Below are 27,885 nucleotides of genomic sequence, written 5' to 3' on the forward strand. Positions count from 1 at the left end.
CGGTTTACCCATCTGTGAAATAGGGCGAAAGGCGCCTAGTCGGCCCCGCCAGCTGGCCGGGCTTTTCCAAGGTACTTTGTTGGACGAGGGGCCCCTGCTTTTAAGGAGAGACTCGCCAGGCTCAGGAGGTGGCTGGCGTCTCCGGATTTTCGGATACTAAACGGACCGGATCCCCCCCAACCCCCACTCCTGGTGAGCTCTGGTGTCCACGAGGCTCTCATCGTCTCTAAGGGTGGGGGCGACCGCACTCTCCATACCCCGCTGGCAGCCTTCCGATTGGCCCAGCCGATCCTAGAGCCTCCTGCCATTGGTCGCGGGTTTCTTGATTTCCATTGGCCAGTGCCCATTGTGATGTCATGGACCCATGTGGGAGCGCCGCGGGAGGATTGGCTGGCACACCCGGCCAACCACCGCGGAGAAAGGAATTTCCACAGTAGCTGAGGCGGCGAGGCTGATTTAAGGTGGTCTGAGCAATCCCGGGTCCCAGCGCTGCTTCTCAGCTTTTTCCTTTAAAAAAAAAAAAAAAAAAAAAATCCACATCATAAAAACCCAGCCAGGAACCGGGGCTGAGCTTTCCTAAGTGGAAGGAGAGAGCTCGGAAGCTAAGTCCCTTCCCCCATTTTGCAGCTTCTCCCTGGATTCTGCAGATGGGGAAACTGAGACCTCGGGAGGTGGGGCGAGAAGCCCCGGAAGGCCCAAGAGTTAGCTGGGCGCCGCCTTCTCGGTGTAGTGGGAAGGTTGTGCTAGACTGCCCAGACTGTAACTCACCCCTGGCGAGTCCTTTCCCTGCCTCCTGCTCTGGCTGGATGTGACATTTCAGCGAGTTATGGAGTCATGGGCTGCCTGAGGGTCTCCCATCTCACAGGTTGCTCTCAGCTAAGTCTTCCTAAATTCTCACAGCTGCTGCTCAGAGCAGAATGTCTCTTCCTTCCTGGCAGATCATATACACCATAGTGTGTGTGTGTGTGTGTGTGTGTGTGGTCTTGTGGCTTCTCAGGCAATCCACAAATCTGTATTTACCCTCCCTTGTGGTGTGTGCCTGGTAGAAACATCTAAAGCCTGGTGGGTAAAGGTCCCCTCCTCCAGGAAGCCTCCTCTGGACTCACCAAGCAGAGGCCCTGGTCCCTCCAGATGCTCCCTCTGTCATGACACTAACTAGGTGGGCCCAGGAGTGAGTGCTTGACTCTGCCCCCCACCCCCCTGCCTCCCGGGCCCTCCCTAGGACCCCAGCGGCTTCCGTTAGGAGGATGGGTTCTAGAACAAATCCCTCCCTGAACAGCCTGAGTTCAGTGTGTGTGACGGAGGGGTTGCCTGCAGGAGATGCTTTGGGGCTGGGCCTGGAAGACGTGGATTTTCTCCAGGCAGAAAAGGAGCAGGAGTGAATTCCAGGAAGAGGTAACAACACAAGCAAAAGCCCAGAGGTGGGAGAGAACACAGAGTAGGTACTGGGACTGGTGTGGCTGGAGCAGAGAGAGTGTGTGAACCGGTGGACAGGAGGTGAAACCTGGATGGGGGGCGGGGCAGGGGGGGATGTGTGTAGGGCATCTGATGCTAGCCTGAGGACCTGGGGATTTGTCCCGAGGGCAATGGGGAGCCATGAGAAGGTCTGAAGTGAGGGAGGGCCAGACTCACAAAAGGTGACAAGAGTGAAATCCACTCGCATGGGGGAGGTAGGTGTCTTGAGCTCAGATGGGAGGGGTGAGGAGGCCGGAGGGGGGTGCCGTGGGGAGAGGGAATAGGATTGAGTGGTAGGCGGAGGGGAGAGAAGGGGCTGGGTTGAAGCTCTGTGTTGGGGGAGCAGGATGGACTGTGGGGCCTGGCAGGGTGAGGCACGGCGGGCAGGGGGCGGGGGGGGGGGGAATGCTACATCTAGCACCCCGGGGGACATCCAGGGGAGGCACGACACTTCCTGGAAAGGTTTTGGACACAGGGCTTCACAGACCCCCCAGAACCTGGAGTTCCTGGCACTGCTTGATGGCGGACCTCTTGTTTGTTACAAGTTCCCAGCAGGAGTGTGGCCAGCGGATCTCTGGCTTTAGCTGGATGCTCTGTTTCTGTTTCTGGATGCACTGCCCGGCCTGTCCTATTCATTTATTGAGCACTTACTGTGTGCCTGGCCCTGCAAGGGATAGGCTCTGTCCCCACACAGCCTCATCGTGATCCTGTCAAAACAATAAAACAAACCGTGCTGGGGCCCAGAAGGATCCAGAACAGGGCACAGTGTTGGAGGATCACAAGACGGGAGGCGTGAACGCCATTTGTGAACACCACTTAAATGGGCAGCCGGAAGGGGGTCTTCTTAGGAGGTGACATGCGAGCTGAGACTTAAATGGTGGGAAGCATTCCAGGCAGAGGGCCCCAGTCTGGTCAGCTGGGAAAACAGCGAAGGGCCTGAACGCCCCTCTGTCCCTGGGAAGAGGGAGGAGTTTGGGTGTTCTTGTGAGGACAATAGGGAGCCATTGAATACTCCAACACACACACACACACACACTCAAATCCTTATCCTCAGGATCTCTGTTCCTCTCCCCACCCTCGCATCCTCCAGATCTCATCTCCAATGTAAACTTCTTCAAAGACGCCTCTCCCAGACACCCTGGATAAGCAGGTTCCCTCTCATTCATTTCCATACCTGCTCCCCAAACTCTTCCTTTGTGCACACAAATAATTCCATAATTACCAAGCTGTGGTCTTGTCTTGTTCCCGGCGCTCCGAGAAGGCAGGAATCTGTATTCCTCCGCTCTCCCTTATATTCCCGGTACCTGGAAGGGTGCCTGCCAGGTAATAGATGTTCCAGAAACACCTGTTGGCTGGAAGGCAATGCTCTGAAGTTTAACAGGGTTTGGGGTACTATTTGCTCACTCCCGTGCAGACACAGATGCAGGGATTGATACAAAGCAAGGGTTTCTCTCTGTTTGGCTCTCTGCTGTGCCCAGTGCCCAGCGCAGTGTGCCGGCCACAACAGGTGGTCGACACACGTTTGTTGATCGACTTAACAAAAGACCATGAGGTTTCCCATAAGCAAGATGGGAATAAGAATGTCCCCCCTCCCAGGTGAGTGTCAGGTGTCTGTGGTCTGTGCTGGGAGGCGCAGCCCCTGCCCTCAGACACCTGAGTCTGAGGGCAGGGATTCAACTGCCGTTCTCCTGGGAGCTGAGTCTGAGGGAGGAGACAGCCCAGTCTGCTGGAGGTAGCAGTGGAAACACCAAATCCCACCTGTGGGGGTTTTTACTCTGTGCCAGGCCAGGCTGAGGGCTGTTCATGTACCGCCTGGGCAAAAGCAGCCCCTGTGTCTGCCACTTTACAGGTGGGAATACTGAGGCCCAGAGAGGGGCCCAGAGAGACGCAGGTGTCCTACGTCTTAGCCCACTCCCTCAGAAAGGCCATTTCTGACCCCAGCTGTCCCCTCCCCGCCACGCTGCTCCCCACTGTGGGCCCCCAGGTATTTCTTGGTTTCCTTGCGTGTCTCTCGCTTGGGCCCTGGGGGGGGGGGGGGGGGGGAGACGACGTTCCGGGAGGGGGAGGGGGACTGGGCGCGAGCCTCAGTTTCCCCACGGGTCGCCGGCCCGGGGTGGGGGAAGGGGTGGGTTCCCGGGGGAGGGGGGGGTGCCCGCAGCCCGGAGGTGACAGGGGCGCGGCGGGCGGGCCGGGTGGGCGGGCCGGGGGCGGCGGCGCCACCTTAAGGCGGCTCTGCCCGCGGCTCCCGGCCGAGCCCCGCCGGAGGGAGGCGGCTCCGCGCGGGGCCCGCCGCCCGCGCCTCCGCCGACACCGGCCGCGGCTCGCGCGACCTTCCGCGCCGCCCCGCGCGCCCCCCACCCGGCCCGCGCCCCTCCGCGTCCCCGTCCCCCGCGCGCGCCCGGGGGGGGGGCCTGCCCCGCGCCGCCGCGCCCCCTCCTCCTTTCTTCGGGCAGCCCCCCCCCCGGCCTCGCCCCCCCCACCCCGCCGCCGCCTCGCGCCCCCGGATCGTCGGGCTCCGGCGGCGGCGTGGGTGGGGGGCTTGCGGACCGGCAGGATGTACCCCCAGGGAAGGCACCCGGTGAGTGGGGGCCCGGGCTGCGCGGGGTGGGGGGCGCGGGCGTCCGGGAGCTCAGACGCCGCCGTCCCCCCCAGACCCCGCTTCAGTCCGGCCAGCCCTTCAAGTTCTCGATCTTGGAGATCTGCGACCGCATCAAAGAAGAATTCCAGTTCCTTCAGGCTCAGTACCACAGGTGAGGGGGGGCGGGGGCGCCCCGCCCCGGGGGACCCGGGAGCCCACCCGGGAGCCCACCTGGGAGCCCACCTGGGCGCCCCCGGGGAGAGCGGCCGGGCCGCTGGGGGCCGGGGCGGGGGGGAGGGGGGGGGAGGGGGGTGCGCAGCCAGGCGGGGGCGGGGCCTCCAGGGTGCGGGGCCGAGGGAGACCCCCCCTCCCCCAGGGGCGAGGGAGGGCTTCCAGGTGGAAGCGCAGCTGAGGTGGCTGGGGACCGTCAGTGCTGGGACACTTGGAGCCTGAGAAGGGGCGGGAAGGGACCGGGACCTGGAGGTGGGCCGATAATGAGGAAGTGGGGAGGGGGCCAAGAGCCAAACCCATCGCTTTGGAAACTGGCCCAGATGGGGTGTCCCTGGGTCTTTCGCGGGGTGGGGGCGGGGTGGGGGTAGAGGCGGGGCGGAGCAGGACCCCCATGCCCCGTCTCCTTTCCAGCCTCAAGCTGGAATGTGAGAAGCTGGCCAGTGAAAAGACGGAAATGCAGCGACATTATGTCATGGTGAGGGGGTTTTCGCGCCAGGATGGGGCGGCGGGAGGGCTCCCTGTGAGTAAAAGCGCCTGGGGTGTGAATCCCCACTCACCCTGCCACTCTGGGCCTCATTTTCCCTGTCTGTAAGTTGGGAGCCCCCCAACTCTTACAAACAATGGGACAAGGATGTCCCCTCTCCCCACTGGCATCTCTGAGGGGCCAGGGTCTCTGGGCACTTCCTACCTGCCCCCCCTCCCTGCTTCTTCCTCTGGTCTTGCCCTCTGGGCTCCCAGGGGGCTGGGAGGCTCTGCTCCCCGCTGTGATCCCCCAGCCTGGGAGCCCTTGGAAAACCCAGCATGGCCCTGAGCGGGGCTGGGCACCCACTGGCCCGGCGTACATCCCAACGGAGTTTTTCCTTTCTAGTACTATGAGATGTCCTACGGGCTCAACATTGAAATGCATAAGCAGGTAACAGTGGTGGGGGGTCGGGAAGGGGGGTGCTCAGTGGGAAGGGTGAGGGTCTGGAGCTTGAGGAGAGACCCAGCGATCTGGCAGTCTGGGGCAAAGCAGACCCAGGGAACAGGGGTCTTACCCGATTTCAGCCTCACGGAGGAAAGGAAAACACTTCTGAACTTCTAGAGATATGGTTCGGCAGAGGCAAGAAGCGGGCAGGGACGGCAGGGGCCAGGTGTCCTGGGCAAGCAGGGCTTATGGCAGAGGCTGGCAGCCAGGTCAGGGAGGAGGTAGGGGAGACATCTGTCCCAGGGTGGGGGCCGGCCACACGGTCTTGGAGGAGGTCCCCTTCAGCCCACAGGGTCTGATGTTTGGAGGTGGAACCTGATGGTCTGCGATGGACCTCAAGCTTCTGTTGCTGCTTTGAAGGTTCTGAGGTTGACCGTGATGTTCTGAGACTCTCCTGAGCTTCTAAGTCTGATTCAAGGTTCTAAGTTAGACCAAAAGGTTCCGAAATTGGCTCCGGTTGTTCAAGATTGACCCCTCCAACCCGAGGCTGAACTCAAGGCTCTCTGATAGATAAGAGGGGCCCTGAAAGATTCTGAGGTTGATGGAATCTTAGATTTGGTCCCTGCGACTATCAGGGCAGTGGGCGGAGCCTACTGGGTGGGAAGAGGAGGGGGGTGGGCTGAGAGGGTGGGGTGCCTGGGGGTGCCTGCCCTGGTGTGCTGTTCTGGGATGTGCGGGCTCTACGGGACCTGGTGCGTGCTGGAGGGGGCTCGTCCGCCTGGAGCATGGTGTGGTCCCTTGGGTGCGTGAAATAGACTCTCTTGCAGGGTGAGGGGCATGTGCTAGGACCCAGTCTCTGTCCTCCTGCTGGGAATTCAAACTCTGCCCAGACCCAGCACCCAGCACCCCTCTAATCCAGGCAGAAGCCAAGAAGAAAAGCATGGACTGGCCGGGCACACACCTGGATATGCCCTAGCTGCCCCCCGTCCCCACCCACACAGCCCCCGCTGTGCTCAGCCCCCGTGGGGCACCCCTGGCCCAGGCCCTGCCCCCGATGAAACCTGCAAGTAAGACCAGACTGTCTCTACTCCACTCCCTGGATTTCCCTCTACTGCACCCCCTATACTTTGACACCAAATATGTGGGTTTTCTGCACCCCAACCAGTTCGCACCCTGGCACCAGCAGATGTCCTACGATTTGGCTCAGTTCTGACACTCTCTGCCTGGAGTTAGTGTGGACCCCCTCCCCCCACCACCACCAAGTTCAGGGCCCAGCCCCACCAGGCTGCCTCCATTGGACGTGCCGATCAAAAGTCTGGGTCTCTGGCCCACACTCGACCAACCGGCTATATATACACGTCAGGGGTTCCCATAATCCCTTTCTCAGGTTCAATAATTTGCCAGAACAGTCCACAGAACTCAGGGAAGCGGTTCACTTTCCTGGATCACCCGTTTGTTATGTAGGATCTAACTCAGGCACAGCCAGGGGCTAGAGAGGTGCAGGGGAGGCAGGGGGCGGGGGCGCACCACACTCCCAGAACCTCCATGCGGTCACCCCCCCAAAGCTCTCCACCAACCCAGTTACAGACATTTATGGAGCTTTCTTTCACTGGACAGGCCTCACTGATTAAATCACTGGCCATCGGTGATTAGCTCACCCTTCATCCCTCTAGTAAACTCAGGTATGATCGAAAGGGGCTTGTTGAGGACAGAAAAATGCCCCCCCCCTTGCCGTTACCCATCACTGAGAAATCCCAAGAGTTTTAGAGCCTCTGTGCCAGGAACTGGGGACAAAGCAAAGTAAACAGATTTTTTATCCCAACACTACAAAGCCCTCCTCCTGAGTGTGGTACATGGGGGTCTCTGCCTGGCAGTGGCCTCAGCTTGCAGATGAGACCCAGACCCAGAGACGCGGGCCCGGTGAGCGCCACTCCTTTGTTTATGAGGACCCCACGGCTTCTAAGTACCCCATCTGAGTTGGGCGTCTACGTGGCTGCTTCCTGGGAATCTGTCGATGACGCCTCGCGGCTGGTGTATCTGTCCTTGCCTTCCGGCTCAAGGCCGCCCTGGGCATCAGCTCAGCAGATCACTTCCTCAGCAGCCCCTCCGTCTGCCCCCGAGCCTGTGTGCCACTCTGGCTTCAGTGCCCCCACCCCCTCCAAGCTTCCTCCTCATTGTTTCCTGCCAGGCCGAGATTGTGAAGCGCCTCAGTGGTATCTGTGCTCAGATTATCCCCTTCCTGACCCAGGAGGTGAGTGGGCTGCTGGGACAGAGGGGAGCTGGAAGATGGGGGGCGGGGGGCTGGCTCGATGCCGATGCCGATGCCACAGGCACTGGTTCTGCTGGGTGGCCTGGAGGGTACGGGGCTGGGGCAGGGGCTTCAGGGGCGGAGGGAGGTGATCGCTGACGGTGACAAGTGGGTGCAACCAGGCTGCCTGGGTCCGAATCCTGGCCTTGTGCCCTTGGCGGCTTGCCTTGTCTGTGTGGTTGTGTGTGATCAGACAAGCTGATCCGTGCAAGGGTGATACTGGGTGCTAAGGAAGCACCCAATAAAAGTCAGCCCTTACATATGTCCAGTGGAATAAGCCAGTCACCGAAGGACAAATGCTGTCCAATCCCACTCACAGGAGGTCCCTAGAGGACTCCCGTCCTGTCCACAGAGACAGAGAGTAGACGGTGGGAGCCAGGGGTGGGGCAGGGGGCGGGGAACCAGTGTTTCATGGGGACAGAGTCTCCGTTTGGGGAGATGGAAAGTTCTGGAGACGGATGGTTGCACAACAACGTGGATGTGCTTGCTGCTGCTGAGCTGTGCACTTAGAAATGGTTACGAGGATAATGCTTATGTATTTGTAACCACAATAATAATTTTAAAAAGCTGGAGTCAGGGCAGGTGAAGTAATACGCAGTGTGAACAGCTCACTGAAACTTAAAAAAAAAAAAAATCAGCCTTTCTAAGAATGCTCTGAGTGCGTGCCAGCCTCAGGACCTTTGCATCAGCCGCCCCTGCTTCCATCCGGAGCATTCCGTCCACAAGAGACATGAGGGCAGGTTCCACTGCAGGGTGGATAAGTAGGGCACCCTCAGTGTGATGGGGAACAAAAATTTTGGACCCCACTGAATCTGAGATTTTCTGGAAGCTTGGGATGGAGGGATATCGTGGCTGGACTGAGAGTGTCTGAAGCCGGGGGTGGGGACAAGGTGGCTTAGTGAGTAGGGAGAAAATGGCAGAAATGAAGATAAAAAAAACTAAGAAGTGAATAAAGACACACATATGTGCCCCAGCGACTCCATTCTTCTAGATCGAGACTCAGCAAACTGCAGTCCAAGGGCCAAATCCCCCCCTCTGCCTGTTTTGGTTTTTTAAATTTTTTTTTTCAACGTTTTTATTTATTTTTGGGACAGAGAGAGACAGAGCATGAACGGGGGAGGGGCAGAGAGAGAGGGAGACACAGAATCGGAAGCAGGCTCCAGGCTCCGAGCCATCAGCCCAGAGCCCGACGCGGGGCTCGAACTCACGGACCGCGAGATCGTGACCTGGCTGAAGTCGGACGCTTAACCGACTGCGCCACCCAGGCGCCCCTGTTTTGGTTTTTTAAAAAATGTTTTTAATGTTTATTTTTGAGAGAGAGAGAGAGAGACAAGACGGTGAGAAGGGGAGGGGCGGAGAGAGAGGGAGACACAGAAGCCCAAGCAGGTTCCAGGCTCTGAGTTGTCAGCACAGGGACTGATGCGGGGCTCGAACCCACGAACCACGATATCCTGACCTGAGCCGAAGTCCTATGCTCAACCCAGGCGTGCCCTCTGCCTGTTTCGTTAATAAAGTTTTATTGGCACAGGGTCATGCCCACTCACGTGCATGATCTCTGTGACAGCTTTCCTGATAAAATGGCAGAGAAGTTAAGACAAGAACCTTCTGACCTGCAAAGCGGAAAATATTCTCTGTGACCCTTTGCCGAAAAAGTTTACCAACCCTTGGCTTAGACACGCTGACACACAGGTGTGCCACACACGGGAGCTTCCTGTGGCTCACACGTCCTCAGGGGGAGCAGCTCAAACCCCTGACCTCAGGAGTGTGGATAAACAGCCTTATACAGGAGCCACCAGACACATGTGGCCATTTACACATTAAATCGTTTTTTTTTTTTTTTTCTAAATCCATTTGTTTCTGAGAGAGAGAGAGAGAGAGGATGAGCAGGGGAGGGGCAGAGAGGGAGAGAGAGAGAATCCCAAGCAGGCTCTGCACCAGCAACGTGCAGCCCGTGACCTAAGCTGAAATCCAGAGTCTCCACTTAGTGGACTGAGCCCCCCAGGTGCCCCTGCCAGTTTCTACTTTTTGACCTGGGTGGTTTACCTGGGTGCTGATTTGGATGCTGGTTCTTTGCTGGGGGCCGTGTTGCCCCAGGGCATTCCGGGCAACGTCTGGGACATTTGTGGTTGTCACCTTGAGGGAGGGGTGCTCCTGGCACGGAGGTAGGGGGGCCCGGGGATGCTGCTCAGCCCCGCCTCCCCCTACAGCACCCAGGATGCCCCCACAGAGAACGACCTGGCCCCAATGTCCATGGTGCTGAGGGAGACGCTGATCTGGAAACCCCGATTTTTTATTTATTTATTTTTAAAACATTTTTTAGTGTTTATTTAATTTTGAGAGAGAAACAGAGCGTGAGTGGGGGAGGGGCAGAGAGAGAGGGAGACACAGAAGCCGAAGCGGGCTCCAGGCTCCGAGCTGTCAGCATGGAGCCCGACGCGGGGCTCGAACCTATAAATCGTGAGATCGTGACCTGAGCTGAAGTCGGACAGAACCCACTGAGCTACCCAGGTGCCCCAGGAAACCCCGATTTATAATTACTGGTTTTCACTGCGCTTGTGTGCCTGTTTCTTTGGCTTTGTGTTTGTTTCACGGTTTAAAATGGAAAGGGAGAGGGGCGCCTGGGTGGCTCGGTTAAGCGTCCGGCTTCAGCTCAGGACATGATCTCACGGTTGGTGGGTTCGAGCCCCGCGTTGGGCTCTGTGCTGACGCTCAGAGCCTGGATCCTGCTTCAGTTTCTGTCTCCCTCTCTCTCTACACCTCCTCCACTCTCACTCTGTTTCTCTCTCTCTCTCAAAAATAAATCTTAAAAAAAAGTTTTAGGGGCACCTGGGTGGCTCAGTCAGTTAAGAGTTCAACTTTGGCTCAGGTCATGATGTCACGGTTGGTGGGTTCGAGCCCCCCGTCAGGCTCTATGCTGACAGCTCAGAGCCTGGAGCCTGCCTCGGATTCTGTGTCTCCCTCTCTCTCTGCCCCTCCCCCAGTCGCGCACCCTGTGTGTGTGTGTGTGTGTGTGTGTGTGTCTTTTTCAAATATTCTGTGTCTCCCTCTCTCTCTGCCCCTCCCCCGGTCGTGCACCCTGTGTGTGTGTGTGTGTGTGTGTGTGTGTGTGTGTGTCTTTTTCAAATATTCTGTGTCTCTCTCTCAAAAATAAACATAAACACTAAAAAAATTAAAAGAAAATAAAATGGAAAGGGAGAGAGAAGAGAAATAACAAAGCTCAGGGAACAAGGATGGGGTGGAGGGAGGCGGGGGGCCTCAGAGGGCACTGCCTGGCTGGGTGGGGGCTCCCAGCAGACGGGGAGCCTGAGCACCCCCCTTCCCGGCCCCCCGCCTCCCAGCATCAGCAACAGGTGCTTCAAGCCGTGGAGCGGGCCAAGCAGGTGACCGTGGGGGAGCTGAACAGCCTCATCGGGGTGAGTCCGCCCAGCCCCTGCCCTGCCCTGGGGAGACCCCACCCCTGGGTCCCCGGCACCCAGTAGGTGCTAAAGCTGGAGGGTGCCGGGCGGGCAGCTGGCCTGGGCTCCGGCCTCCCTGGAGACTCTGGGGGACCCCCACTACTCCCCCCCCCCCCCCAGCCCAGGGGCCCTGCTGGGCGCCCGTGTGGCCTGGCCCCGGCCCACCTCTCCTCTCTCCAGCAGCAGCAGCTCCAGCCACTGTCTCACCATGCTCCCCCCGTGCCCCTCACCCCTCGCCCCACTGGCCTGGTGGGTGGCAGTGCCACGGGGCTGCTGGCCCTGTCCGGAGCCCTGGCCGCCCAGGCTCAGCTGGCCGCCGTTGCCAAGGAAGACCGGGCAGGCGTGGAGGCCGAGGGACCCAGAGGTGAGCGGGGCAGCACGGGGCGGCCCTGGCTGGGGGAAGGGGGTGGGGGAGGGGGGAGGGTGGCACCGGGACTTAAGTGTGAGGGAGTGAAGGAGAGGGCCTGCAGGGCCGTCGGGGTCAACTTCACTCCCCACTGGCTGTGTGTCCTGGGGCGAGTTACTGCCCCTCTCTGGGCATCTACCTGAATGGTTCAGGAAAGGAACGATCCACTCCTTTGCAAGGGTGTTGGAGAAGGGAGATCCTGAGCCCGGAAGAGGGCTCTATCAACGCTGGAGGGGTGTGCCCTCTGGCACCATGGGCGGTGAAACCCTCACCTCTTCTCCTTCTCTCTCTCTCTGCCTCGCCTCCAACCTGCCAGCGGAGAGAGCTCGGAGCAGGGTAAGTCGAAAGGCATCCGGGAACTTGTGTGATATTGGCCTTGCATTCGAATGTGGCTGAAGCCAGTGGCTCTGAGCTGCTAAGGTCCTCCCAGCAGGACGCCCGCCCAGTGTTCCAGCTGGGTCGTCTGGAGCGTTTTGGTATAGGAGATGCCCCTACCGCTAGAGTTTTCTTTATGGAAGGTTTTCAATCGTGAGCTGGTTTTGGGGGGTTTTGTTTTGTTTTTTGCCATTGAATAAATGCACGCACGTGGCACCTTCCGCTCATGAACTTATCCATCATCCACTCGATATCACCATCTATCAGAGCGGTGCCCAATGGAAATAGAGGTGAGCCCTGTGTGTGATTTTTTAAAAAACTGCTTAATTTGGAAACAGTTACCAATGCATCGGGCATTGCAAAGAAAAGTGCAGGGAAGCCCCGTGTACCCTTTACCCAGCCTCCCCCAACCGTAATGTCTCGGATAAAACACAGTACAGGATGCAGGAAACCGCACACGGGTGCAGCCCACAGTCTCCCCAGCATCCGTCATTGTGCTGTGAGCTTGGTGTGTGTGTGTTGGGGGGGGGGGGTTCCGTGTGGTTTTTTTGCCTTTGTTCGCAGCATCACAATCTACTATGTGACTGCACATTTTCTAGTAGCCACGTTTATTTATATTTTTAAATTAAAAAAAATTTTTTAGCGTTTATTTTTGAGAGAGAGAGCACATGCGCACGTCAGCAGGGGAGGGGCAGAGAGAGAGGGAGACACAGAATCCGAGGCAGGCTCCGGGCTCTGAGCTGTCAGCATAGAGCCCGACGTGGGGCTCGAACTTGGGAATGGCGAGATCATGACCTAGGCTGAAGTCGGATGCCCAACCGACTGAGCCACCCAGGCGCCCCTCTCGTAGCCACGTTTAAAAAGTTAAACAGATGAGATGAATTCCGATAGTATATTTTACTTAACATCATGTATCCAGAATATTTCAATGTATAATCGACATAAAAACTACTAATGGTATGTTTTTTGTCCTTTTTATTGTGCTAAATCTCCACGATCCAAATGCGTTTCGCTCTTAGAGCTCATCTTGGCTTGCACCGGGCCCCCACTCCCACCCCCTGCCGCCGGGGACACTGGGCAGTGTCTGGGGACATCTGTGGTTGTCACGACCACATGGCTTCTGCCCTTAGAAGGTCCCATTTCCCAGATGCGAAGCTTGAGGCACAGATCTTGAGAACAGCGGTGGGGACCCTCAGTCTTCGCTGGGCCTAGAGATGGGCATCTCGATCCCCGTGTCTCTGTTATGTGTGACACGTATGTTCCCCTCCCCTGCTCACACTCTGTCTCTCTCTCTCAAAAATAAAAATATATAATACATTATATAATTATATAAATATATATATATATCATATAGAAAATATTTTAAAAATATAAGACAACTGCTTAAAAACATTTTTTTTAATGTTTTAATTTATTTTTTTTTAATTTTTTTTTTTAACGTTTATTTATTTTTGAGACAGAGAGAGACAGAGCATGAACGGGGGGAGGGTCAGAGAGAGAGGGAGACACAGAATCTGAAACAGGCTCCAGGCTCTGAGCCATCAGCCCAGAGCCCGACGCGGGGCTTGAACTCACGGACCGCGAGATCATGACCTGAGCCGAAGTCGGCCGCTTAACCGACTGAGCCACCCAGGCGCCCCTTAATTTATTTTTGAGAGACAGAGACAGAGCGCAAGCCGGGGAGGGGCAGAGAGAGAGAATCCCAAGCAGGCTCCGAGCTGTCAGTGCAGAGCCTGACGCGGGGCTTGAACCCATCAACTGTGAGATCATGACCTGAGCCGAAATCACGAGTCGGAAGCTCAACCGACTGAGCCCCCAGGTGCCTCGAAGACAATTCCTACAGAGAAGGGGACCGTGTGGAAAGGGGGCTGCACTCGTTTCCCACGGTTGTTAGAACACATTAGCACACACTGCATGGCTTAAAACAACACGGGTTTGTTCCCTTCCTTGTTCTGGAGGCTACAAATCTGAAACCGAGCTGTGAGCCCTTCTAGCGTCTGGTGGCCTCTGGGCCTGGGGCTCCTTGGCCTGTGGCTGAATCATTCCATCTCTACTTCTGTCCTCAACGTGGCTTCTCCCCTGTGTGTCTCTTGCCCTTTAAGGACACCAGTCCGGGGCGCCTGGGTGGCTCAGTCGGTTAAGCGGCCGACTTCAGCCAGGTCACGATCTCGCGGTCCGTGAGTTCGAGCCCCGCGTCGGGCTCTGTGCTGACGGCTCGGAGCCTGGAGCCTGCTTGGGATTCTGTGTCTCCCTCTCTCTCCGCCCCTCCCCCGCTTGCCCTCTATCTCTCTCAAAAATAAACAAACATTTAAAAACCTGAAAAAACAGGACCGTAGCCCCATTGCATTAGGGCCTACCCGGACCCACTGTGCCCTCATCGCAATTAATCACTTCTGCGAAAACCCTACTTTCAGACAAGGTCTCCTAGTGAGGTTCTGGGTGGGCACGTAACTTTGGTGGACCCTGTTCAACCCCGTAAAGGGACCGTGACCCCCTGACCCTTGCCCCGAGCCCCCTCCCATCCAAGTCTCCTGAACGACCCCAGTCGTTTTGGAGCGCCTCCTTCCAGACTTCTCCCCTGTGTGACACGTGTCACACACACAGAGACACAGGTTCGAGGCAGCAGAGGCTCCGTGGTGGGAACATAATTGCCAGAGAGGGAAGGGGTATGAGGAAGCAGCCGTTGTGGCACAAGAGATCCCGCCCCCAGGGGACACCAGCCCGTGTCTGGGGACCTCTGTGGCTCTCACGACTAGGGGTACGCCTGGCATCGAGTGGGCGGGGCCAGGGTCGCTGCTCAGCCCCCACAGTGCCGAGTGGGGGGAAACTCAGGGACATCCTGTGCGTTTCTGAATTTCCCTGCACGAACGTGGGCTCACCGCGCGCCGGGCCCCGCGTCCGGCTAAGCGTCCGCAGCTCGCTGTATCTTCCCCGCAACCCTGGGAGGCGGGCACTGTTGCGATGATCCCCGGGGTCATCCACGGGACACGGGTTGAGCGTGCGACAGGTTGCGTAACCTGCCCGAGGTCTCAGAGCCAATGAGAAGCCTCTCTGCCGGCTGATTTCCGCCTCGGTGATGCATTGAGGCCATCTTTCCGTGCTGTCACATCTCTAACGTCTCTACTTGTTTTTTTCTTTTTTAAGATGTTATTTTTGGGGCGCCTGGGTGGCCCAGTTGGTTAAGCGTCCAGCTTCAGCGCAGGTCACGATCTCGCGGTTCGCGTGTTCGAGCCCCACATCGGGCTCTCTGCTGTCGGGGCAGAGCCTGCTGGGGATCCGCCGTCTCCCTCTCTGTCTGCCCCTCCCCCTCACTCTCTCTCTCTCTCTCTCAAAAAAATAAAAATAAAAATAAAAACACTTTTTAAAACTATCTTTAACAAGAGATTTTATTTTACTATTTTTTTATTAAAATTTTTTTAATCTTTGTTTATTTTTGAGAGAGAGACAGAAAGCAAGTGGGGGAGGGGCAGAGAGAGAGGGAGACACAGAATCGGAAGCAGGCTCCAGGCTCTGAGCCATCAGCCCAGAGCCTGACGTGGGGCTCGAACCCACGAGCTGTGAGATCCTGACCTGAGCCGAAGTCGGACGCTCAGCCGACTGAGCCACCCAGGCGCCCCTCTGCTTTCTTTTTTAAGCGGCTGCACGCTTTTGCATCTGTGGCCTGCTTTATTTCCTAGTGGCCCATCCTGCTGAACGTGGCTTTGAATCCTGTGTGCGGTTTGCACAGAGCCACCCAGCTCTCAGGGCCCAACGTCTTATCTGCCCATGAAATCAGGCTTCAAGATAAGATCTCAGTTGAAGAAATGGTTCCAGAACTGCAGTGCTTGAGAAATCACTGTGTGGGGCATCCCCTGTGTACAGCTGGAGAGACTGAGTCCCAGGGAAGGAGAAAACTGTCCGAGGGCACACAGGCAGGTTGATGTTGTGTGTCTGTGCTGGCACACCCAGCCCTTGACCTTAGAAGGTTGGTTGTCGACATCTGGTGGGCTGGCTGGGCATCCTGCCTCGGCCCCTAATTCGCTGTGCAGCCCTGTCTTCCTCAGGCTCAGTTTCTCTGTCTGTGCAATGGGATTAATCGTCACTTCCCCAAAGAACTTGCTGTGGGGTCAAGACCTTAGCATCGAGTCTGCCCTTGGAAGGTCCCATTTCCCAGATGGGAAGCTTGAGGCACAGATCCTAATAACTGTGTTTGGGGACCCTCGGTCTGGGCTGGGCCGGGACGGAGTCTGGGGCCCCAGGGCCCTGACCCTTTCTCCGGCCCTTGTGTCTCTGCAGAGCGCGTCCCCCTCCCCCCCTGAGAGCGTGGTGGAAGAGGTGCGACCCGGTGGCCCAGGGGGCAGTGGGAAGCCGCGAGCTGAGGACAAGGATCTGTCGGGACCTTATGTAAGTGGGGGGCAAGCGGAAGATGGGTGGGCCCCCCAGCCCCGCCCCTCAGGGCCTCCCAGAGCCCAGCTCTGGCCGCGACTCTCTCACTCTGGGGCCTTCCATAGCTCCCCACTGGGCACGGAGCACTGAACAAGGAGAGGAGCTGTGGGGCCAGGCCCAACCCCAGTTGCTGTCTCCGTAGCCTCTGGGGCACATATCTGTTTGCCCACCTCCTGGCTTTGGCTCCGGCTCTTCAGCGCTCTGGCACTCCCCTCCCTCTGCCCCTCCACGAGGCACAGAATACTCTCTCCGGGGCCCTCCTCCTGGGTCAGGACCACCCCCGCCCCTCACTGCGCCTGCAGTTTCTACTCTGGCGCCCCAGGGGCCAGGCTGCAAGTTGGGGCTGGGACTGGCTGACTGGAAAGCACCTGTCCCATCTACAGGGACAGCCTTCTCCTCCCAGCTGCCTGCTGGCAGGCCCAGTGTTGGCCAGTCCTGCTGTTTCTCAGAGATGCCTTTGATCTTTAAAAAACATAGCAGCTTGTTCTATACCCGTCAGCAACGGGTATTTTAAAGAAGAAAACTGGGGACGGGGCGGGGGGTGGAGGGCAGGGGGCAGTCAACCCCACCCCCCCACCCCCCCCCCCGCCCCTGCTGGGAGATGTGGCCTTCAGGCTGCAGCCTTGGTCTTCCCTTGCTTTTCCAGCCAGACCAGAGGGCAGCCCCACACGCCAGGGTTTCTCCCAAGGGCAGTGGGGAGCCATAGAAGGACGTAGTACAGATGTGGGGACAGGTGTAAAGAAAGTCCTCTGGGGCAAGCTTGGAAGGCTACCTGGAGGGCGCGAGGCTGAAGGCCAGGAGCCTAAGGAGGGGATGAGGTCTGTGCTAGGCCATGGGGATGGTGGTGGGCAGACGATCCCGAGAGGTTGACTGGCTCCGTGGAGAGAGAGCCAGTTGGGAGTTTATGGATGAGTCCTGGTCCCCGGACGGGGACCACCCCGGACGGGACGTCCCATCCCGTCACCGAGGAGGAGACTGGGACCCAGGGAGGGCCGGGAGGCGCTCGGGGCCCCACAGCAAGTCTTGGGCCCTAAGTTCCATCCCCTCCTTTTTCTCCATGAGAGACCCGCCCCCAACCCCTTGCACCTGAGCAAATGGCAGCCTTCTTTCTGAACTAAGCACATGGGCCTCTGAAGCCCCAGAATCCCGGTCAGACCGCGGCTGGCGGTCTCCTGGGATCAGTAAGGGGGCACGGAGGTAGCGGCATGGCCAGGGCAAGCTCTTTCCCCCGTGTCCCCCCAGGAGAGTGACGAAGACAAGAGCGATTACAACCTGGTGGTGGACGAGGTGAGTCGGGGCCTGGGCACAGAGGGTGGCAGGCTTTCCCGAGTGTTGGGGGACCCAGAGGGAAGAGGGGGGGTCCTGGCCCCCTCTGTGGATGGCTGTGTTGAGGGTGATGTGGGGGTAGGGTGAGTAGGGGATAGAGGGACACCCCAGGCTGACCCCCTCTCCATAGCACAGGTGGGGAAACTGAGGCCCAGAGAACCCTGGCAATGGGCAGCAGAAGTAGCATCCGGCCCTGGCCTCACTTTTCCCCATCTGTTTAATGGGGGACAACAGAGCCAAGCCCTTACACAGTCGTTTCTATGTGGGTTTATGGAGTAGGTACTATCAATCCCATTTTACAGATGCGTAAAGTAAGGCACAGGGGCGGGGGGGGGGGTTCATAATCCTCCCAAGGTGGATCGTAGGGACCCAGGCTGGAGTGCAGGGTGGGGTTGGGGAGGGGTATATAGAGAGGGGCTCTCCTTCTTTGCCCAGTTCACCTCCACTCAATGTCACCTCCTCAAACCCAGGACCAACCCTCGGAGCCCCCCAGCCCAGCTATCACCCCATGTGGAAAGGCGCCCATATGCGTCCCCGCCCGTCGGGACCTCGTGGACAGTCCGGCCTCTTTGGCTTCCAGCCTCGGCTCCCCGCTCCCCAGAGCCAAGGAGCTTGTCCTGGTAAGGAGTAGGGGAGGCCTTGAAACTCACTTTACGCACCCTGGGGACCTGGAAACAGATGCCACCGGATTAGATGTCGAGCAAGGAGAAACCAGCCCGGCTGGGGTCTTTCCAGCGGGTTGTCCAGCATTTCCTTCATGATTATTTGCCACCTTCCTAAAATCTGCCTCGACTTTATCCAGGTGTTTTCCCCAAGTCCACGTGCTCTGTTGAACCTAAATACATATCAAAAGACCACTCACCCTCTTAGGGAGAAAGGGAAGCATCTCTTGCAATAAATAGGAAATCCCTTGGAAATAAACACACTCAGCTGCAGAATGGCTGCTCTGGGACTGACTCCAGCCTGGCAAGTGTTAAAGCCTTGGAGAAGCGGGAGATACAGCAGCCCCACCTGAGAGGTTGTCCCGTCCCCCCCCACCCCCCTTCCCCCCCCACCCCCCTTCCCGAAAGGCAAGAGCATTACTATGGGAACAACTTTCCCAGTGCCAGGTGTAGGAACCCCTCAGAGCACGCCCCTTAGGCATTCACAGCCGGGCTCCGTTTGGTCCCACCCCTGCCCTCACCAAATCTTCCCCAGACCCCTGCCCTGCGCTTACCCAGAGAGTGCGTCGGTTTCTAGGCCTCCCCTCCCAGCAGGTTGCTATGGCAACCGCAGAGGCTGGGGCTGACGGTTGCATCTCCTGTGACCTCCTCCACTCCGGGAGGCCAGAGGGGGAGGGGCAGCTCTGCTCTCCGGGAGAAGCCCCCAGAAGGCCTCCCTTGTCCCACGTGTCCCCACCCACTCCCCCTGGTGGAGTGGGGTTGGCAGGAAACACGTGATTGTGTAGTGGAAAGACGGGACGGGGACGTGAAGTTTCTTGAAAGGCAAAGGAGGTGACAGCAGAGAGATGACAGCCCGTGTGCTCCTGCTTGGAGATCCCCTCCCCCTCTCCTCAGGTGTCCCCGCAGGGAGAGACAGCTGCAGGGGCACCCCGCCCCCTGAGAGCCAGGGGCACCCCAGTGCTGGCTGCCGGTCCCTCGCCTGGGTGCAGGCCTGTGCTCCCCTCCTCCCGAGTCCTCCGACTGTCGCCTTCCTCCGCAATGCCCGCTCCCTGCCCCGTGTGCCCTTGCTTGAGGCCTGTCTACACCCGCACTCCTCATACCTGGTCATGTGCCCGCTGGGCTCTGGCAGCGGGTGCCGGTCCCCCCCCCCCCGCCCCCCCCACGCCGTGTGCAGCCCTGCGGGCAGTGCGTGCCCATTCCCACTCTGCTGCCCGCCTGGCGCTCCCGGCCTGTGGACCCCGCGTGTCCCTGTGCTCAGGGCATCAGCGGTGGGGCCCATGCCCTTGAACCGCACGTGCTTGGCGTGCAGACACCTCCCCCCGCCTAGCTCCCCCCTCAGGTGTCAATTTCTCACCAGATCGTGGGCAGCAGGGGGCCAGGTGCTGGTGCCAGGGTGGGGGTGGGGCGTTCAGTCCCGACCTTTCTCCCCAGAATGATCTTCCCGCCAGCACTCCCGCCCCCAAGTCCTGCGACTCCTCCCCGCCCCAGGACGCGCCCACCCCAGGGCCCAGCTCAGCCAGTCACCTCCGCCAGCTTGCTACCAAGCCAACGCCTGGCACGGACAGTGTCGGTGAGTGTCCACTGGGGCCTGAACAGGTCTCTTCTGGGGGGTTGGATTCAGCCCTGGGATGGCCTTGACCCCTTCCAGGACTCTGAGCCCAATGCCGCCTCACCCCGGGCCTCGGTTTCCTGTCTTGGCTGGATGGTTGGGGAAACAGAGGCCCAGGGGGGAAGCGATCTACTCAAGAGGTTTAGCCTTCTGCACGGACAACACAAGCTTTGGAGTCAGACAGCCTGGGGTTTGAGGCCCGCCTTGGATACTACTCGTCAGCCGCATGACCTTGGGCAAGCGACTCAAACTTTCTGAGCCTCAGGTCCCCCCTCGTTAACGTGGGCTCTGCTGTCACTGGTTCTGGGTTCCCAGAAAGAAATCAGCCCTGGAACGCGCCCTTGAGGAGTTCCCAGATGGTGGGGACGGAGACTCAGACCCCTAAGCTTCCAGCCCCGTGTGATCGTGGCAGGGATAGAGGCAGAGAGCCAGAACGGGCTAGGGGTGGGGCGAGCAGGCTCAGTGATGTTCCTGAGATGTTGCTGGACTTTGGGTCTAGGTGTCGAAGGGTGAGTAGGAGTTCAGCAACCGAGGAAGGCAAGGGAACAGCATATGAGCCAGAGGGAACGGTATTCTCAAACATCTGGACATATGACAGGGTGTGGTGGATGCTGGACCGGAACGCAGCAGCCCCGAAAGACCAGCCAAGGCAGTGGAAGGCCGGATCTGGGTCCAAGGTGTCTGAAGACCTATCTTTGTCTCTTCTCACTCAGCCCTGAGGAGCCCCCTGACCCTGTCCAGTCCCTTCACCACGTCCTTCAGCCTGAGCTCCCACAGCGCCCTTAACGGGGACCTCTCTGTGCCCAGCTCCTACGTTAGCCTCCACCTGTCCCCCCAGGTCAGCGGCTCTGTGGTGTATGGACGGTCCCCCATGGTGAGTCCTCAGTGTGGGGGCACCGGGAGGTATCGGAGGGCACAGGGGCTGGGGGCCGGGAGGAGAAACCAGTTACACAAGAGGAGACAAGGGGATAGGGAAAGGGACGGGAATCCTGGCTTGGCAAGCGCATGCGGGGAGAGGATCTGAAGGTCTCAGGAGCTCCACAAGCTTAATACAAGTAACATATAACTGGAAAGAGCAGCTGTGCTTATGCCGCATTATGAGGAGCAGGGAGCCCCGGCCACGGGGCACAAGGGGCCCATTCAACCTCCCGGCAGAGGGCATACAGTTGTTGGCCCTGATTTTTAAGGGGCTGCGATGATTCTGGTAGATTACTGATGAGGGACTCACCTGGGGAGAGGACTGGAAGCGAGGTCTCATGAGAAGGAGTTGAAGGAATAGGGCCTGAGACCCTGAGCTGGGGCGGAGGGAGCAGACAGGGACTGGGTGGGCCCCAGAGGGCAGCACAAGGACAGATGGCTGACAGAGTGAGCCACCCTGGAGTAGACAAGGGTGCCTCCAGAGGGAAGAAAATGCTGTCACGGGGGACATCCCAGACCCAAGGGATGTTGTGCAAAAGAGGTCAGCAAGTGTTTTCTGCAAGAGGCCAGACATTAAATGGTTTTGGCTTTGCCGACCAGTTGGTCTGGGTCAAAACTACTCACTTCTGCCTTCATAGCTCAGAGCCACCATAGACAACATAGAAATGAACGGGTGTGGCTTTGTACCGATAAAACTTTATTTACAAAAACGAACAGGGGGCCAGAGTTTGCCAACTCTTGCTCTAGAGCCGGTCAGACTCTTCGGGGTCCTTCCGAGTCTGGGATTCTAGGATTCCCTGGGCAGAGGCTTTGGGGTTCCTTCAAGTGCAAGCCTCTGCTCTCCTGTCTGTAGTGCAGCGGGAGGAGAGGGCATCTCTGCCTTCTTAGGGAGGGGCTGACTGGGGATCAGATTGGGGATCCTCTCATAAACAGAGAAATATGGCAGGTGAGCATGGGGGAAGGCAGAGGTGCGTTTGAGTCACCTGCCCTAGGACCCTTCCTCTTTGGCATTTTGGCAGATGGCATTTGAGTCTCATCCACATCTCCGAGGGTCGTCTATCTCCTCTTCCCTGCCCACTATCCCTGGGGGGAAGCCGTGAGTATTGGCTCAGGGATCCCTGCCTCCTGTCCGGTGCTTACATTGTAGGGTGGGGGCTGGGGTTCCCTGCTGTCTTTCCAGAAAGTCTCTGGAGGAGCTCTCTGGAGAGGTATGTAACAAGAAAAATGCAGAAACGGGGGTGGGGGGTACTTTTGCCCTCCCCACCCCCACCCCGGAGACATTCGGCATGTCTTTGACATTTTTGGTGGTCAGGCCCACATCCGGCCTCTATGGGGCCTGGGATACAGCTGTACATCCTACAGTGCGCAGAGTGCCCCCCGCCAACCCCAGGGCGGTGCAGCCCCAAGTACCCAGGAACTCTCCGCCATGATGGGAATGTTCTATACCTACAGCTGTCCAACCTGACTGCCATTGGCCACCTGTGGCTTTCGCCACTGAGAAACTGAAGTTGTAAATCGATTTCAGTCTAACTGGCCACCCGGGGCTGGGGGCTCCCAATGGGTCCCAGTCTCTGGAGCTCTCAAGGCGTCTCCCTGGATCCTCGCTACTCAACACGCATTTACTAAGTGCCTGCTTGCCAGGCTGCGGGCCACGGGCTAGGCCACGCTGACTGTCCCGTCTGTCACCTGGGATCCAGGGTTCCCCCCCCCCCCCTCCCCCCCCCCGCCCCCCCGGCCCCGAGCCCCCGGAGCGGGGCGGGCACCCGGCCGGGCCGCCACCCCCAGGGCGGTCCCCTCCCCGCGCGTCACCGCCCTCCTCCCCGTGCAGGGCCTACTCCTTCCACGTGTCTGCCGACGGGCAGATGCAGCCGGTGCCCTTCCCCTCGGACGCGCTGGTGGGCGCGGGCATCCCGCGGCACGCGCGGCAGCTGCACACGCTGGCGCACGGCGAGGTGGTCTGCGCCGTCACCATCAGCGGCTCCACGCAGCACGTGTACACCGGCGGCAAGGGCTGCGTCAAAGTGTGGGACGTGGGGCAGCCGGGCGCCAAGACACCAGTGGCGCAGCTCGACTGCCTGGTGAGGGCGGGGCCCGCCGGCGGGGGCGGGGCTTGTCCGCAGGGGCGGGATTTCCGGGCCACTGGGGGCGGGGCTCGGGGAGAGCGGGGGCGGGCTGGGGGGCGCTCTCGGGGGGGGGGGGGGGGGGGGAGGCCCCGTCGGGGGGGGGGGGGAGGCCCCGTCGGGGAGGGCCAGCCCCACACCGTCGCTTCTCTCCCGCCCCAGAACCGGGACAACTATATCCGTTCCTGCAAGCTGCTGCCGGACGGCCGCAGTCTGATCGTGGGAGGGGAGGCCAGCACCTTGTCCATCTGGGACCTGGCGGCGCCCACCCCGCGCATCAAGGCCGAGCTGACCTCCTCGGCCCCGGCCTGCTACGCCCTGGCCGTCAGCCCCGACGCCAAGGTCTGCTTTTCCTGCTGCAGCGACGGCAACATCGTGGTCTGGGACCTGCAGAACCAGACCATGGTCAGGTGGGTGGCCCCCGCGCCCCTCGCTTCGGCGCTGGAGCAGAACCAGCCCCACGACGGTCGCCTGACGCCTGGGCCCTTCTCCCTCCAGGCAGTTCCAGGGCCACACCGATGGTGCCAGCTGCATCGACATCTCCGACTACGGCACTCGGCTCTGGACCGGGGGTCTGGACAACACGGTGCGCTGCTGGGACCTGCGGGAGGGCCGCCAGCTGCAGCAGCACGATTTCTGCTCTCAGGTGCCGCAGTGGGTCTGCCGGGAGGGCGATAGAAGCTTCAGGAATCCGGAGCCCCCTCCCCTCCCCACAAGGCACTCACTTCCAGAAACTGAGTGGGGACCAGATACCTGTGACCGTGTCCATCTTTTTTGTCCTTCTCACAAATCCATAGGCCTTACCCTGCCCCCAACCCCATGGAAACACAAAGGCACTGATTCAGAGTAAGCTGTGGGTCTACTAAGACCCTCGGATCACTTTCCCAGATGCTTTTGCTAAGTCACGCCCCCATTCATTCCTTCCTCTTCTCCGGTAGCCCAATTCTCTTCCCAGCCTTCAATCTCTTGACCCGACTGAGAGCTCCTGACCACCCCCCAGGACCCACTGGGGAGCCACTGATCTAGGTCGACAGGGAGAGGTTGACATAGGAGTTGGGCAGAGAGGTCTCCGTTGAGGGCTCTGTGAGAATCCAGGCTAAAGGATGAAGTGAAGGAGCTGGACAGGATCTGGAGACTCCTCACGGCTGAACAGAGTCACCCAGATCCTCTCTCCCACTGCCTTGGGGGCAAGACGGGAGCTTCTTGGCCTGACATTTAAGGCCTCTGTGCTCTAGTCCCTCTCACACACACCATGCCCTCAGATGCATCTAGACCTCTCCACTTACTGTTCCCTCTAGCTGACATGCTTTTCCTTCCCTTTTCTCCAATTGGTGAACTCCTACTCATCCTTCAAAACCCATCTCCATTTTTGCCCCCTTCCTTGAAGCCTGGAGATAGTAGCTAACGCCCAAACTCTTTCTGTTCTACCTTCTCTTCTTTTTAGCTTAAAAGTTTCTTTGATAAGGAACTCAAGGGTGCAGGTGGATATGGCTGTTCATCCCCTGGCCCTGAGACTTAGATGGGTTGTTCTCTGGGGACCCCATGGTGAGTGTCTCTCATCCCACTGGGCCCACGTCTTTGTGCAGGAACTCTGCACGGGCAGGAGAGCACACGTGAAAACTTCCAGTCTTCTCTCTGCTGTCCATTTGTGGTTCTTTCCACACGCGTCCTGTCCGTAGGACTTCGACAGGGTTAGGATAGAGCAGGGCGTTAAGCCTCTCTCTGCCTCGCTTGGGGTGGGGCACACGGAACGATGAGGCCACTGAGTCCTTTCACATCCAAGCAAAAGGAGGTGTTGGCAAGCAGGGAAAAGTTCCGAGCTGGGAGTCCGAAGGCCTCGTCTTTCACGGATCTCTGACCTTGAGCGAGCCCTGGCCTCGAGCTTCCCTTCTGCCATCTGCTCAAGGGGGGCGACTGTCCTCGCCCGGCTTCTCCCTCTCCCTCCCTCCCTCCCTCCCTCCCTCCCTCCCTCCCTCCCTCCCAGAGCTGTTGTGCGTTCTGAGCAGATAATGGATGTGAGGCCCCAGGGTTCCGTGTAATTCTGATTAATATTAATGATCCGACATGCAGTTCCTGCTGCGTTCCAGGCCCTGGGCCAGCTGCCTCTCCACGCAGGGCTGCCGCGGGAGAGCGGCGGGCCCCTCCCCTGCCCCTCTGGGCCTCCTCCAACCTCTGCAGGGGGGGTTCGATGTCCCCTCTTTCCTCTGCACCCCCAGATCTTCTCCCTGGGCCATTGCCCCAACCAGGACTGGCTGGCCGTGGGCATGGAGAGCAGTAACGTGGAGGTCCTGCACGTGCGCAAGCCTGAGAAGTACCAGCTGCACCTCCACGAGAGCTGCGTGCTGGCCCTCAAGTTCGCCTCCTGCGGTGTGTGTGCCTGGAGGGCGCGGGGCGGGGCGACCGAAACCCCACACCCACCCACCGGACAGCCCCACGACAAAGCACAGGACGCCCAGCGGCACTGGAATCTTTCCGTTTAATGTTTATTTTTGAGAGCGGGAGACAGAGCGCAAGCAGGGGAGGGGCAGGGAGAGAGGGAGACACAGAACCCGAAGCGGGCTCCACGCTCCGAGCTGTGGGCACAGAGCCCGACGCGGGGCCCGAACCCCCGAGCCTGGAGATTGTGAGCTGAGCCCAAGTCGGACGCTTAATGGACTGGAGCCACCCAGGCACCCCCTCGGTGGAATTTTGAACCTTAACGAATCTTTGGTTAGCGGAAGTTTTTCCCAAGTGCGACCCAGGACATGCTTACGCTTAAAAGCAACTGATTTGGTAATACAAATACATCCCCAATATTGCCTGAGACACACTGACACTAAAAAAAAAAAAAAAAAAAAAAAAAAAAAGCAGCCAAATGATTTTCAGCATAAGTGTGCCCCGAGTACCGCATGGGACACACATGCATTAAAAGAAAATAAATAATGAAATCCTGGGGGCACATCTGTATTAAAATGGTTTGTGATTTATCTGAGATTCAAAGGTACCTGGGCATCTTATGTTTTATCTGGCCACGCTCTCTTGGGGGCTCCCCCTTCTTGAAGGCCAGATGGGCCCCCGCCCCCGGGGGGGGGGGCCTTGACTTCACCATCTGGAAAATGGGGGGGAAGGAGGGGCCCACTGGTCCCTTTGTGAGAGCGGAGGTGCCAGAGAGAAAGGGAGAGACCAGGCCTGCTGGACCCTGTCTGCCTGCGGCCCACAGCCGGGGGGTGGGGGGGGTCCTCTGGTCTCTCCTGCTGGAACCCCCTGCTCTCCCTCCCCCAGGGCGCTGGTTTGTGAGCACCGGGAAAGACAACTTACTGAATGCCTGGAGGACGCCATACGGAGCCAGCATTTTCCAGGTACCCAGCCGCGTGCAGCCACATCCCTGCAGGCCAGGACGTGCTGCACGCAGGGGCCCCGGGGTGGCCGAGCTGGTGGTTAAGCCGCGGAACTTCCCCCGGGTCCTGCGAGGTCCCCCCCCTTCCCCACCAGCCAGCAAGCTACTAAAGCAGGGTCTGCAAACTGCAGCCTGCGGGCCACATCCGCGTGCAGCCTGGGTCCTTTTTGTGCGTGCTTCCTCTTTTTAATACATTAAGACTTGCCATCGTGACCATTTCTAAGCGCACACACACTCACACTGTTGTGTAACCACCCCCGCCATCCGTCTCCAGAGCTTTCCATCTCCCCAAACCGAGGCTCTGTCCCCGTGAAGCACGGACTCCCCGCCCCCTGCCCCATCCCCTGGCTCCCACCGTCTACCCTCTGTCTCTCTGGACGGGACTCCTCTGGGGACCCCCTGTGATGGGGTCACGCAGGACGTGTCCTCCTGTGTCTGGCTTCTGTCACTGCTCAGTGTCCTCTGGGTCCGCCCACGTGGTGGCAGGAGGCAGGCTGCCCTTCCTTCCTGAGGTTGGGTCACAGCCTGTAGTCTGGATGGATTGCGTCTTGCTTATCCATCCACCGCTTGACGGACACCTGCTTTGTTTCCGCGTTCTGGCTGCTGTGAGTCGCGCTGCCGTGGACGTGTTTTCATTGCTCTTGGGCAGAGAGGTCTTGGGGTGGGATTGCTGGGAGCTGTTTAACCTCTGGACTGTCCTCCAACTTTTCCATCCCATCAGCAGTGTACGCGGGTTCAAAACTCTCCGCGTCCTCAACAACTTGTTATTGTGTCCTTTTTTGTTACAGCCATTCTAGTGGGCGTGCAGTTGAGTTTTACATCGTTAAAGGGGTGTAAAACGAAAGGACGATAATGTGACGTAGATTTATTTGGCCCCCGGACTTGTTGGCTAGAGACTCATTTGGACCTTTGGCAAAGCCTGAAAACTTACTGCCGGGTCCTTCACAGGAAACGTTTGCTGGTGTAGGGTCATTGCGCTGTAAGCCTCGGCTGGCCCTCTGCTGTTCCCTGTGGCCTCGTGCCCGGTCCACACCCTCTCTGAGCCTCCCAGGAAAGGGCGGGGCTTCGGTTGCGGCTCTCTTGGTGTCACGAGAACAGGGGACCCACCCTTCCCAGGATCTGTCACCTGTCCACCCAATCCCACTGGCCCTGCCCCTTCCCTCTGAACGTCGTGCAGGGCGATCAGGGGCACGGACCGGACACCAGACGGTGCTAGTATCGGCCACGCCTCACCTCCCCTTCTCTCCCTCCCCCACCCCTGCCCATAGTCCAAGGAGTCATCCTCCGTGCTGAGCTGTGACATCTCCGGAAATAACAAGTACATTGTGACAGGCTCGGGGGACAAGAAGGCCACGGTCTACGAGGTGGTTTACTGAGCACCCCCCCCCCATCTTCCTGCGCCCCTGGCCTGGCTCCTGGGGGAGGGGCATCCAGGACAGAGAGCCCGGCACCCCGTCTCCGTTCATACCCATGAGCGCCAAGCCTCATCTGCCCTCCGGCTCGCTCCCTGCCATCTCCCCCTGCTGGACACGGCGCTGGACGGGCAGGTGGACTTCGGGGAAATAAATGTGCTTATCGCAACTACCTTTCTGTCCTGGGCTGGGGAACCAGGGCTGTTGCTTTTCTTGGGCGCTGTTACCGCGGAAGGCTGTGCGGCCGAGGGTGAGTGGCATCCCGTCCCTCAGCCTCCCTTTCCTCCTCTGGACCCCGGAGGACTGCATTCTGCAGGGGCGG

General features: G+C 59.0%; 1 protein-coding gene across 2 annotated transcripts; it reads left to right on the plus strand.

Annotated features, from left to right (window-relative positions):
* Positions 1 to 3,737: 3,737 nt before the first annotated feature.
* On the plus strand, positions 3,738 to 27,735 carry TLE2 (TLE family member 2, transcriptional corepressor). Of its 2 annotated transcripts, none has more exons than XM_058728390.1 (20): positions 3,738 to 4,033; positions 4,108 to 4,205; positions 4,676 to 4,739; positions 5,133 to 5,177; positions 7,360 to 7,422; positions 10,818 to 10,892; positions 11,115 to 11,298; positions 11,657 to 11,676; positions 15,991 to 16,098; positions 17,383 to 17,427; positions 17,937 to 18,086; positions 19,560 to 19,698; positions 20,451 to 20,611; positions 21,675 to 21,751; positions 22,484 to 22,733; positions 22,938 to 23,185; positions 23,274 to 23,421; positions 24,992 to 25,142; positions 26,037 to 26,113; positions 27,420 to 27,735. In XM_058728390.1, exons 1-20 carry the CDS (start codon positions 4,010 to 4,012, stop codon positions 27,525 to 27,527), a joined length of 2,235 nt encoding a protein of 744 aa, XP_058584373.1. In that variant the 5' UTR covers positions 3,738 to 4,009; the 3' UTR covers positions 27,528 to 27,735. The 2 variants fall into 2 exon arrangements, with proteins under 2 accessions (XP_058584373.1, XP_058584375.1); XM_058728392.1 differs by having other exon boundaries at positions 11,118 to 11,298.
* The last annotated feature ends 150 nt before the right edge of the window (positions 27,736 to 27,885 follow it).

This window comes from Neofelis nebulosa, chromosome 4, assembly GCF_028018385.1.
Source record: "Neofelis nebulosa isolate mNeoNeb1 chromosome 4, mNeoNeb1.pri, whole genome shotgun sequence".
Classification (NCBI taxonomy): domain Eukaryota; kingdom Metazoa; phylum Chordata; class Mammalia; order Carnivora; family Felidae; genus Neofelis; species Neofelis nebulosa.

Bases quoted from the DNA above. Each gene is read 5' to 3' on its own strand.
- TLE2 (XM_058728390.1), top strand. From the start codon at position 4,010: ATGTACCCCCAGGGAAGGCACCCG. The intron at 10,893-11,114 runs GTGAGTCCGCCC...TCCTCTCTCCAG, and splicing joins AGCTGAACAGCCTCATCGGG to CAGCAGCAGCTCCAGCCACT. The intron at 23,422-24,991 runs GTGCCGCAGTGG...CTGCACCCCCAG, and splicing joins AGCACGATTTCTGCTCTCAG to ATCTTCTCCCTGGGCCATTG.